This window comes from Hypanus sabinus, chromosome 25, assembly GCF_030144855.1.
Source record: "Hypanus sabinus isolate sHypSab1 chromosome 25, sHypSab1.hap1, whole genome shotgun sequence".
Lineage (NCBI taxonomy): Eukaryota > Metazoa > Chordata > Chondrichthyes > Myliobatiformes > Dasyatidae > Hypanus > Hypanus sabinus.
The window spans coordinates 6,194,262-6,207,546 of record NC_082730.1 but is presented as its reverse complement, the minus strand read 5'-3'; the positions used below and the strand labels follow the sequence as shown (position 1 = coordinate 6,207,546).

The 13,285-nt window shown below is 49.7% G+C and overlaps 1 protein-coding gene across 6 annotated transcripts in view; it reads left to right on the top strand.

Annotated features, from left to right (window-relative positions):
• Positions 1–1,697: 1,697 nt before the first annotated feature.
• Positions 1,698–13,285, top strand: part of LOC132380948 (sushi, von Willebrand factor type A, EGF and pentraxin domain-containing protein 1-like) — a 94,418-nt gene continuing 82,830 nt past the window's right edge. For 5 of the 6 annotated variants that reach the window (XR_009507881.1, XM_059949957.1, XM_059949958.1 and 2 more), the window contains exons 1-4: positions 1,698–2,374; positions 7,769–7,865; positions 10,786–10,859; positions 12,635–12,811. Coding sequence is in view for 5 of the 6 variants with exons in the window: in XM_059949957.1 (XP_059805940.1) it covers positions 2,320–2,374; positions 7,769–7,865; positions 10,786–10,859; positions 12,635–12,811 (403 nt within the window). In the remaining variant the exon portion in view is untranslated. The remainder of the gene's footprint in view (positions 2,375–7,768; positions 7,866–10,785; positions 10,860–12,634; positions 12,812–13,285) is intronic. The other variant, XM_059949959.1, reaches the window with a different exon arrangement.

Below are 13,285 nucleotides of genomic sequence, written 5' to 3'. Positions count from 1 at the left end.
GTGGAATTGAGAGGTTGTTCCTCCAGCCTGTTTCGGGCCTCAGCCTGTCAGTGGGATAGCCAGGGATGTATAGGTCAGTGTGGGGATGGGGAATGGTCAGTAAATGGAAGCAGGGGATTGTCTTTGTGGACCAAGCATAGGTTTTCTGTGAAATACTCTTCAGGTCTGTGTTCGGATTTGTTGGTGTAGAGAAGGTCACCTCGGGAGGGTTCAGGGAGTATTAAGGTGCCTCCACAATACATGGAATATCAAAGTTCAAAGTAAATTTGTTATCAAAGTACATGTGTCTCCACATACAACCCTGGGCGTACTCATATAACCTACAGAATAATAACCATAGCAGAATCAGTGAAAGAGAGCCCAACTGTAGGAAGGTGGTGCTGGTGAACCATGGTGACTCTCTGCGGGCTGTGGACAATACTTCTAGATTTAGCTCTGGTCACCTTGTTATGGGAAGGACGTAGAAGCTTAGAGAAGGTGCAGAACGATGCTCCCTGGATTAGAGAGCATGTCTTATGAGGACAGGCTGAGTGAGCCAGGGCTCTTCTCTTTGGAGAGAAGGAGAGTGAGAGGTGACTTGATGGTGGTGTACAAGACGATAAGAAGTATATTTTGAAGAGACAGCCAGCTTCTTTTTCCCAGGGCAGAAAAACTAAAATGAAAGGATAAAATTTTATGGCGATTGGAGGAAAATGTCGGGGGAGGGATATCAAAGGTGCTCTTTTTGACACAGAGAGTGGTGGGTGCATGAAATGTGCTGCTGGGTGATGGAGAGGCAGATACAGGGGCATTTAAGAGACTCTTAGATTGACACAAGGATGAAATAAAGGTGGAGGGATAGGTCAAATTGATCTCAGAGTAGGTTAAAAGGTTGGCACAACATTGTGGGCTGAAGGGCCTGTACTGTTCTATGGTGGTGAGGGCAGAGGAATAGGAAGGTGTCACGCCGACTCCAATGTCAGAGAGAAGTGTTAAGATTCAGGGAGGAGGTGGAGTGGATCAGTGAGTCATTGCAATCAGTTGGAAATGGTGGTGGGACCTTCACTGTATTTGGTGGGACCGACAAAGGACAATATGCTGGATGCAGATGCAAGAACAGTGCAGGTGAAGACCTGGGGAACTTTGCGTTATTTCTGGTGGGAGGCAGGATGAGAGAAGTACAAGAAACAGAGGAGATTAGAGATCAGGCTCCATCAGCCACTGCAGAAAGGATCCATGTTTCCTGAAAACAGTGAACACTTCTGAAGTCCAGGAATGCCAACTTTCATCTGGAGAGCAGCTAACCATGGTTCTCTCCTCATTCCCACTCTCCCTGTTTCTTCACTCCCTCACTCTTTCTTCCTGGTCCTCTCTCATACCTCCCCCTCCACCCTCTGCCTGCTTCTCCCATCCACCCTCTCCTCCTTTCCCCCGCCTTTCCCTCCTCTTTCCCTTCCCCTTCCCTCAACCCTCCCTTCTCCCCCTCAAACCCTCCCTTCCCTTTCTCTCACCTCTCCCTTCACCCCTCACTTCCCTTCCTTTCTTCTCTCTGCCCCTCCCTTCTCCCGTCTCCCCTCTCTTCTGTCTCTACTTCCCCCTTCCCCCGGTTCCTCTCTCCCCTCTCCCTCCATTCGATCGTTCCCCTCCACCTCTCATCTCCCTCTCTCCCCACCCCTCCTTCCCTCTCCCTTCTTTCTCCCTCCCCGTCCCTTCCTCCCTGTGCCCTCTCTCCCACTCTGTCGCAGTCGACACTCCGGCGTCCCTGGACAACACTGCTGGGCTGGGTTGTTCCCTTGAAGGAGCGTCTCACTGTGTTGCCGCCCTCCTTATCTCTGGTGACAGGCGCTCCGCTCTCCAGTTTCTCTCTGCTGGACCCGTCACCATCCCAGCCCGGGCGAACTGAGGCGGCCGATCGCAGGATCCAGCAGGAGTCCACCACCTGGGCTCCGGTCACCATTACGGAGCGAGTGAGTGTCCGCAGCCGGTTAACCGATCACCGTCACGGAGCGAGTGAGTGTCCGCAGCCGGTTAACCGATCACCGTCACGGAGCGAGTGAGTGTCCGCAGCCGGTTAACCGATCACCGTCACGGAGCGAGTGAGTGTCCGCAGCCGGTTAACCGATCACCGTCACGGAGCGAGTGAGTGTCCGCAGCCGGTTAACCGATCACCGTCACGGAGCGAGTGAGTGTCCGCAGCCGGTTAACCGATCTGAGTGTCCGCAGCCGGTTAACCGATCACCGTCACGGAGCGAGTGAGTGTCCGCAGCCGGTTAACCGATCACCGACACGGAGCGAGTGAGTGTCTGCAGCCGGTTAACCGATCACCGTCACGGAGCGAGGATGAAGCCCTTCCTGATTGCGCTGCTGCTTTCTGCGTTAGTCGGAGGAAGCCAGGGTGAGATACTGTTGCCTCCTCTCTTCCTCACAAGCCTCTACGCTACTCCGTATCTGCCCCTATCCAACACCGTCCCGGCCTCTTCCCCTTCCCCACAAGCCCCTACGCTGCTCAGTACCTGCCCCTATCCAACACCGTCCGGGCCTCTTCCCCTTCTCCACAAGCCCCACCGCTACTCCGCACCTGCCCCTATCCAACACCGTCCCAGCCTCTTCCCCTTCCCCACAAGCCCCTACGCTGCTCCGTACCTGCCCCTATCCAACACCGTCCCGGCCTCTTCCCCTTCCCCACAAGCCCCTACGCTGCTCAGTACCTGCCCCTATCCAACACCGTCCCGGCCTCTTCCCCTTCCCCACAAGCCCCTACGCTGCTCAGTACCTGCCCCTATCCAACACCGACCCGGCCTCTTCCCCTTCCCCACAAGCCCCTACGCTACTCCGCACCTGCCCCTATCCAACACCGTCCCGGCCTCTTCCCCTTCCCCACAAGCCCCTACGCTACTCTGCACCTGCCCCTATCCAACACCGTCCCGGCCTCTTCCCCTTCCCCACAAGCCCCTCCGCTACTCCGTACCTGCCCCTATCCAACACCGTCCCGGCCTCTTCCCCTTCCCCACAAGCCCCTACGCTGCTCCGCACCTGCCCCTATCCAACACCGTCCCGGCCTCTTCCCCTTCCCCACAAGCCCCTCCGCTACTCCGTACCTGCCCCTATCCAACACCGTCCCGGCCTCTTCCCCTTCCCCACAAGCCCCTACGCTGCTCCGTACCTGCCCCTATCCAACACCGTCCCGGCCTCTTCCCCTTCCCCACAAGCCCCTCCGCTACTCCGTACCTGCCCCGATCCAACACCGTCCCGGCCTCTTCCCCTTCCCCACAAGCCCCTACGCTGCTCCGTACCTGCCCCTATCCAACACCATCCCGGCCTCTTCCCCTTCCCCACAAGCCCCTACGCTGCTCCGTACCTGCCCCTATCCAACACCGTCCAGGCCTCTTCCCCTTCCCCACATTATCTCTGCTCTTCTCCTCTCTCTCCGCTCCTTCCCCCGTTCTACAACCGCCCCTGCCCCTCCCCTAAGCCTCCCGGTACCAGGGTCACCACTACAGTCCAGTCCCGAAATGTGTCGGCCCTAATACCCACCAGTCTCTCGAGGACTCCCACCCCTCCCCTGCTACCGAGGAGTAAGCTGTGGGACTGTCGTCAGATTCTCGCCCTGAATACCCCTTGGGACGGCTTAGGGCGTGCCGATCCGCCGTCGGGTGATTCACCGTTGAGCCGTCCCACCTGTTGTTGCCTCAGCACACCCTCCCCACCTCTTTTCAAAACGCGAACCTTCTGGTGAAGGGGTCGTAGTAATAGAGTCGTTGACTCAACCGGTCCATCCTCCCTGCTTGTCCCAGTGCCTGTGACCCTCCCCTCCATGGACTATCCACACGCCTCTTTCTGTTGCAATTGTACCCATCTGGACCACTGATCATTCTATCCTGTTGGGGTCAGCACCCACTCACCTCCAGGGACACCTGTGTTTCTCTCTGCCACTCTGACAGCTTCTGCCCTCCAGTGCTGTAGGGGGAGGAGTTCCAGGGTTTAGGGGTGACGAGGGACCTGTGATACACTTTAAGGTCAGCTTTGGAATTTGGTCGTGAACCTATGGGTGGCGGTGCTTCCCCGCGTCCCCTGCCCTTGTCCTCCTGAGTGGTTGACAAAGCAAGGATGTAATGCTGAGGTTTATAAGGCATTGGTCAGACCACACTTGGAGTATTGTGAGCAGTTTTAGACCACTTATCAAAGAAAAGTTGTGCTGGTTTTGGAGAGAGTCCAGAAGTGGTTCGCATGAAAAATTTTGGGAATGAAAGAGTTAATGTATGAAGAGTGTTTGACAGCTATGGGCCTGTAATCGCAGGAGTTTCAAATAATGGAGGGGGATCTAATTGAAACCTACTATATATTGAAAGGCCCAGACAGAGTGGATGTGGAGAGGATTTTTCCAATAGTGGGGGAGTTTAGGACCAGAGGGCAAAGTCTCAGAATGGAGGGACTTCCATTTAGAACAGAAATGAGGAGGAATTTCTTCAGCCAGAGGGTGGTGTATCTGTGGAATTCATTGCCACAGTTGGCAGTGGAGGCCAGGTCATTGGGTATATTTAAAGCGGAGGTTGATAGGTTCCTGACTAGACAGGGTGTCAAAGCTAACGGGGAGAATGCAGGATAATATGTTTGAATGGGAAATTAAATCAATCATGATGGAATGGTGGAGGAGACATGATGGGCTGAATGGCCTGATTCTGTTCCCATGTCTCATGGTCTTACAGGTGGTGGTGGTGCCCTGCACCGCCTGCCCTTGTTCTTCGGAGAAAGACCAGAGGAGGAGCCCGCTGGCAGGGCAGTGTCTGAGGGTGGAAAGGATCCGTGGATGGTGTCGGTGGGAACTCTGCACCAGCACGTTACTTGTTGCTTCAGCAATGGCCCTCTTCTGGGATGGAAGGGGAAAGATTTAAAAAGAGCCGGGGGGGTGGGGGAGCACCATTTTCCTGTGGAGGGTAGTGAGTGTGTGGAACAAGCTGCTAGAGGAAGTGGCTGAGTCAGGTACGATAGTGTCATTAAAGAAAAACTTGGATAGATACATGGAGGGGCCAGTCTTGGAGGGACAGTAAACTGTAGGAACAGAACTATGTTGTTTGGCACATTAAAGAAAGGAAAGGCTTTGCATTATTGGCAGCTGGTCTCCCCTGTCTATGGACTTTGAGAACTTCTGCAATTGCAAGCATGAACATGGGCCCGTTCTTACTGGCCAATGTCAATTAGGTCAAAAACATGCAAAATAATGCTTAACTCAGTGCACATGAACTTCACTCAGCCTGTGATATTTCAAAGTTCAATGTAAATTTCATTATTGGTGTACAGTACATACTTCACCCTGAGATTCATTTTCGTGTGAGCATACTCAGCAAATGTATAGAATTGTATACCAATAGGATCAATGAAAGCTCAGCCAGAGTGCAGTAGACAACAAATTGTGCAAATGCAAATATAAGTAAATAGCAATAAGTAACGAGAACGTGAGATAATGAGATAAAGAGTACTTAAAGTGAGATCATTGGTTGTGGGAACATTTCAATGAGGGGTCGAGTGTGTAGTTACCCCTTCTATTCAAGAGTCTGATGGTTGAGGGGTCATAACTGTTCTTGAACATGGAGGTGTGAGGCCTGAGGCTCTTGTACCTTCGACCTGATGGCAGCAATGAGAAGAGAGCATGACCTGAGTGGTGGGGATCTCTGATGATGGATACTGCTTTGCTACAACAATGTTTCATGTAGATTGTACTCGCAATGATGCTACAGGGTACTCGTCCTATTATCTGATGTTCAGGCGGGAAGCGAGGTTGCTCATTGACTTGTGTTTTGGTGCTGAAGTGTGTGAATTACTCGGGAAGCCCTATCTAAAGTATGTGTCCGATATGAGGAGGGAGTTGCAGAGGGTGTATGAGTTGGCCGAGGCGGTGGCTACCGAACAAAATCAGAGGAATAAGATGAGATATGATCAAAAGGTGAAGTTTGTACAATTATTACTGGGCGACCGGGTCCTTTTACAGAATTTGGGACTCCCTGGTAAGCACAAGTTGGCAGATCGATGGGCGGCCAGCCCCTATGTAATAGAGAGCCAGATGCTGAATCTACCAGTTTACTGGGTGAAACCTGAGGATGGGAATGGGCCTGTCAAAGTACTCCATCGGAATCACCATGGGTCAAGAAGTACGGGTGGACAAGGACCCAGAGTGGGAGGTTGCGCCTAGTACAAGGACTCTGCGAGGGCGCAGAGCGAGGGAAGAGGTCCCTGCTGAAGAGCGGGGACAGGTACTTAACCCGGGAATGGATACCGATTTGGAAGATGATGACTGAGATGAGTGGCACCTGTTCCCATTTGCTGGCACTCCAGTACCAGAAGAGGAGGCTCCTGGCCCTTCCCCTACTGAGTTGGGCAAGAGGAGGGAAGGTGTTGATGGTCAGATGAAGAGGCAGCCAACGTTGGGGGGAGAGAAGGTGGAACCCGAACGTGAGCCAGAGGGTTCTCAGGTGAGGGGGGGACCCTGTGGGGAGGGGGTGAGGGTCTGACAGGTAGACATGGAGTGTCTGAGGCAGAGTGTTCACAGGTGAAGAGGGAGCCCAGTGAGGGGAAGGATGAGGGTCCGACAGGAGTGTCCCCCATGGGGTCTGAGGCAGAAGGGTCGGCAGAAGGGGTAAGGAGATCTCAGAGAAGTGCCCCCGGAACGGTTAACATATGTGGTGCCAGGGGAACCGAGTGTGATTTCTACTGCTCTAGGTAGTTATGTCGCTGCTTTCTGCACCTGGGTTGGGTTTTGTGTGTTGCAAGAAGCATTGGGGAACTCTAGTAATGCCATGAGGGCATGACATTTGCTGGTGGGGGGAGAATGTACAATGTACTGTGTATGTTAATCAAAATGGCTTCTTTGTTTTGTTAAGGGTAGGAATGCTTCTTTGTATGATAAGTGCTTTCCCTCGCAGTTGTTTAGCTTTAGACTTGCTGATATCAGGATTGTATTCATTTGTTGCCCAATGGGGAATGTTATTTTGTCTTGTGGGTCTGGGAGTGGGGCTTTCGCGGTCTTTTCAGGGGAGTCGGGAAGAAGACGCTGAGGAAGGTGGACTTGCACTGCACTGCTCGGTCGACCACCTGGGTGGTCCCAGGTGCGAGGAAGTGGAGGTCGGAGGAAAGTGACGAGGGGTCGAATGGTTCGATGGTTGAGCTCCAATGATGTGAACTAAACTGACTGAACTTTGATAAGTTGGCGCCTTTTACTTTATTTTCTTTTCCTTTGTATATATTGTATTGCATAGTACTCTTTAGTTTTAGTAAAATCTTTAAAGTGTATTCCATAACGGTATCTGTTGTGAGTTTGATATGGTGTGTGCGCGCGCGGCATAAACTTGATTCTCACAGCACCTGTGTGTACGGGAGGTGGGGGTGGTGAGTGGCTGGATCTCCTTTTCCCCTAGACATATACCAGCCTGTTGGGTAAGTGTAACATGTATTTAATGGTTAGGAGGGATATACCTGTGAGTTATTGGACCAAATCCACTACCTTTTGTAGGATTTTCCATTCAAAGGCATTGGTGTTTCCATACTAGGCAGTGTTACAACCAGTCAATATACTCTCCACTACACATTTATAGAAGATAGTCAAATTTTCATATTTATTTTGAGATCCTAGTTTAATTTTTAGAGATTTCATTTAAATTCCAAGTTAATGATCCAAACCCTGTAGGAGTGTTGCAAGCTGAAGGATTTGAAACCTCTTGAAATTGCATTTAATGTATGGTATGAGGGTTTCTAAAATTGTTGAAATTGATGGTGAAGGTGTTTGTGTTTTGTGCAGCCAGCGACTGTGGTACTCCACCAGACCTGGAGAATGCGACCTACACTGCATCAGGCTACGCAATTGGGAACTGGGCGTTCTACACCTGTAATAAAGGGTAAGCAGTGACTCTCCATTAGACCATATTACAACAGACGGCTGTTGAGATCAAGCCATTCGGTATATTTAAAGCAGACCTTTTTTAGTCAGGTCATCAAAGGTTATGGGGAGAAGGCAGGAGAATGGGATCGAGAGGGACATTAAATCAGCCATGATGATGAAAGAGCAGACTTTATGGGCTGAATGGCCTAATTACTCCTATGTTTTATGGTCTTATGTTCTAAGTGTCTCCACACAAGTCAGCCGAGTCCTGCCTCGGGCTCTCCTACATCCAATGTTTGTCCAACTTATCTCCACCCTGCAGGACGGCTGCGGAGGGAGATAACTGGTGAGAAATCCAGCCCCATCTACCTCAGACGCAGACTGGGAGACTGTTTCACCAAACACCTACGCTCTGTCTGCCAGAGAAAGCAGGATCTCCCAGTGGCCACACATTTTAATTCCATGTCCCATTCCCATTCTGATATCTCTATCCATGGCCTCCACTACTGTCAAGTTGAAGCCACACTCAGGTTGGAGGAACAACACCTTATATACCATCTGGGTAGCCTCCAAGCTGATGGCATGAACATTGACTTCTCTAACTTCCATTAATACCCCTCCTCCCTTTCTTACCCCATCCCTGATTTATTTATTTTTTCCCCACCTCCCTCTTTTTTTCTCTCTCTCTGCCCATCACTCTGCCTGTTCTCCATCTCCATTTGGTGCTCCCCTCCCCCTTTCTTTCTCCCTAAGCCTCCCAGACCATGATCATTTCCCTTCTCCAGCTATGTATCCCTTTTGCCTATCACCATTCCAGCTCTTAGGTTCACCCCACCCCCTCCAGTCTTCTACCATTTTGCATTTCCCCCTCCCCCTCCTACTTTCAAATCTCTTACTATTTTTTCCTTCAGTTAGTCCTGATGAAGGGTCTTGGCCCAAAATGTCGACAGTGCTTCTTCCTATAGATGCTGCCTGGCCTACTGTGTTCCACCAGCATTTTGTGTGTGTTGCTTGAATTTCCAGCATCTGCAGATTTCCTCGTGTTTCCTGTCTACCTCTGCTGGCTGGCTGACTTCCTGTCTGCAGCTACCAACCAGATGATTTTCTCTCCTCCACCCACCTCCCTCAGGTCCCAGGAGTAAAACCAAGGAAAAGGCAGGTCCACCTCTCCCCTACCCCGACCCCCACCGTGGATCTGTTGTCAGGGGGAGGCAGAATTATCATCGTTTAGCACTGGACTTTATGAGTGACTACTGAGTGTGACCATGGGCTATCTGCAAGGAGTGACCGTTGCAAAGAGAACTGGGAGTGACCACTGGGCAGTGAATGCTCAGGGTGATCACTGGGAGTGAACATTGGGCGATGACTGTGAAGAGTGTAACTCTGGTTAATTCCAGTTGGAGCCACTCCAAACCGTCACTCCCTGGTGGAAAAATAGAGTACGAAACAATAAAGCACAGGAACAATCCCTTCGGCCCATCATAGCTCTGCTGACCCAGATGCCAATTTAAACTAATCCCACCTACCTACACATGGTCCATGTGTCTCCATTCCCTGCCTGTTGATGCGCCTGTCCAACTGCTCTTAAACTTTGTGGTTTTAACGACTAACATCATCTGCTCACACAGCATGTTCCAGGCAGCCTCCGCTCTGTGTAAAACAAAACTTGCCCCACACAAGGGAAGAGTGGGCCATCTTGGGTTATTTTCTGAGCAGCATTCGAGGCTGAGGAGTGGCCTGGTAGAGGTTCATAAGATTATGAGAGGCATTGATTCGGTAGGTGGCGTCTTTTTTGCAGGGTAGAATATTGATAATGGCTGGGGTCACCCTTCTTGTAAAGACACCGTCCAGAAGAAGGCAATGGCAACCATCTCTGTAGAAGAATTTCTCAAGAACAATCGTGGACATGCGACCATGTGCGCCCACGTCTTATATTTTCACACAGTTAAATATACTAAGACCCAGCTGGTGGCGTACTGGCATCAGCGCTGGACTTTGTGACAAAAGGTCCGAATTTTGAATCCAGCCAGCTGCCCTACACGCTTTCTATCTATGCTGGTGATCTCTTTGGAAACTCACCCAGCAGAAGGCAATGCAAACCACTGCTATAACTTGCCTTGTACACAGTTCCCCACTACGGTTCAGAGAGGTATGGAGGGAAATCGCCCACTAACCGGACAAATGCGACATGCCTTCCCTTTCCTAAATATACTAAATATGCTCACTGGAATTCAGTGATTTATCGTTATGTATTGCAATGTACTACTGCTGTGTAACAACAAATTTCACAACACATGCCCAGTGATATTAAAGCTGATCCTGATTCTGAGTGGAGTTAGAGGGAATTATTTAGACTGGCATCGTAAACAGCACAGAAGTGATGGGTTGAATGGCCTGTTCCTGTGCCGGTCTAGTTCCACACCAGTGTCTCCAATGCTGCCTCTACACACTCCTTTGGAGTTTAGAGTTTTGCTTCCTAAACTCCATTGGGAAAAATACCACCCATTTGGAAGGAATGGGAAACCCATAGTAAATCAGTTAGTTTTGGTTTGTGTGGGTGACACTGTGTGAGCATCAAGATAGGTTGTTGATTAGCCAGGGCATGAAAGGGTATGTGAAGAAGGCAGGGGAGTTGGGATGACTGGAAGAATTGGACCAGCCATGATTGACTGTCGGTGCAGACTCAGTGGGCTGAATGGCCTACTTCTGCTCCTATATCTTCGGTCTTATGGTCCAGTGTTGTTCTGCCGTGCACTTGGGTAAGCTATGCTGGCTCCAGAGTGTGTGGCAACATTTGCTGGCCACCCCCAGCACAGCCTTAGATTTTGTTTGTTGTTAATGCCAATGATACCTTTTACTGTATGGTTCTATGTATGCCTGATAAATAAATCTGAATCTTGAATCTTGTCCAGTTCATCTGAAGCCTTTTCTTTCAGCTATATTCTGTATGGGAGAAACAGGATACTGTGCACAAAAAATGGATGGAACAAACCTTCTTTGTTTTGTCAGAGTAAGTGATGAATAGACCTTCTTCTCACTTGGTTGCTATGTTTTAAACCATTTCACTGTGAAACAATTGTAGAGAAAGTTAGATGTTGGCCTGTTGGGATAGTGGGGAGGAGAGATCTCTTCACTCAGGCGCTTGACAGTCCGTAATGAGCAAAGTTCAAAGTAAACCTATTATCAAAGTACATCAATGTCACCATATACAACCCCGAGTTCATTTTCTTGTGGGCATTCACAGTAACATGAGAAACACAACAGAATCAATGAAAGACTGCACCCAACAGGGTGGGAAACAACCACTGTGCAAAAAGTAACAGAAGTGCAAATACAAACAAGAAATAGGAAAAAAGAAATAATAATACTAATAATAATAAATAAGCAATTAATAGCGAGAACATGAGATAAAATGGGCTGTGCAATTTTTTGCCCAGTGACAACTCCATGTGCACACTGAGTAATTTTTTCAGTAAGAACAGTATGAATAAACCAATTCTAAATGCTGTAGACAAATCTTCAGGAATCCCACGTTGTCAGCACCATCCGCATCAGATAGCGGAAAAGGAAATGTGATTGTCTACGATCATGAAATATATTTTACATGCAATTGTGGTGGAGGGTGACAAACCTTTTGTGTGCAGTTTAAATTGCTTTGTGCCCTATAGCAAAAGATGTGTGCGCACGCACAGACTCTTCAGAGGGAACGTTGTCCTTGGTGTTTGTGTTTCGTGACTGCCTGCGGGAGGAGGAAACTCAGGTTGTATTCTGTATACATACTTTGAAACTTTGAGGCAATGGGTGAGACATTAGACATCAAGAGAATCCTGCCAAGTTGCATCTCTGTCTGGTATGGGAGCAGCTGAGCATCGGACTGGAAGTCCCTACAAAGGACTGTAGGAATGGCTGAGAGGGTCACAGGGGTCTCCCTACCATCTATCGGTGTTTTTGTCAGGAGCGCTGAGTATGCAGGGCCTTTAGTATTATCAATGATCCCACACATCCATCCAGCATCCACTTTGACCTTTTACATCAGGAAGGAGACTCCAATGCATAAAAACAAGAACGGTCAGGATGGGAAACAGTTTCTCCCCCAAGGCCACTGGGCTTCTAATCTCCTCACCACATTCTATTCGAAGTGTGACTGGTTTATCTGATCCTTATTTTACAATATTTACATTATACATGTATGCAGGATTCATCTGTAGATTTTATCCTTACTTTCATAAGTTATTGTGTGTTACATGTACCAATGTGTTTTACCCCCTGGTTTGGAGAAATGCTGTCTCGTTTGACAGAATACGTGTATGTAGTTAAATGGCAATAAACTCGACCTGACTTGACTTACTGAGCCTTCGGGCGTTGTCAAGGAGATGTGTTGGTGACCAAAACAGTTTTCCTGTGCTCCAAATCCCTCTCAGAGTTTAACATCTAATCCCTGGGGCACTAACTCGAGAGAGAGAGACCGATGGGAGCTCCCACCAAAGACCCAGCAATTGAAGTCTGTGATTGAATTGTAGGGTGCAGGTGGAGTCCCTGCAGGATGGGACCTCCCTCACCAGAACAATCAGCTCCCTCCTCACAGGAGCCTCCACCTCACGATCACCACTGGCATCCACTGCATCTGACTGCCTGAAGTGACCACTGGGAGTGACCGGCTGGAATAAACACTCCAACTGACCCTCATCAATCTGTTTGTTCTCAGTCAGGACGGACACTTGTCTCACCTCCCCGCTCACTCCTGCCTGTAACCACTGGTGATGACAGTTCCACTCTGTTTTACAGAAATAAAGTGTGACCATCCACCGCCAATCAACAATGGCACGGTTACTGAGGGAGAGGAGTGGACGTACGGGGCCGAGGCAAGTTTTTCCTGCGACGAGGGCCATACCTTGACTGGTCAAGAGACCATTCACTGCACGGATATCGGGACCTGGAGTCACCCACCTCCAAACTGTACAGGTGATTGTCAAGGCTTTGTAGAGGAAGAAAGGTCACTGTAGCACACCTGGTCCAATTCCTCTGTAGGGCATTCTACTCTAATCCCCTTGGTGGAGGTGGAGGATAAATGCGTCACTGAGGGATTGTTGCAGAGGGCAGGGATTCAGATTTCAGGATCACTGAGACCTATTTTGGGGCCGGTGTGACCTGTACAAAAAGGAGGGTTGCACTTATCCTGGTGGGGAGGTTTGCTGAGGCAACTGGGGAGAGTTAAAATTAGAATTGTTGGGGGGTGGGAACCAAACTGAAGAGACTGGGGAAGAGGAGGTTGGCTCAGAAATAGAGGAAGCTTGAAGACAGTGCGAGAAGGAGGATAAGCAGGTGATAGAGAAGGGACGCACTCAGACCAAAGGCTTGAGATGTATCTTTTAATGCAAGGAGTGTTGTTAACAAAGCTGATGAGCTTAGAGCGTGGATCAGTACTTGGAGATATGT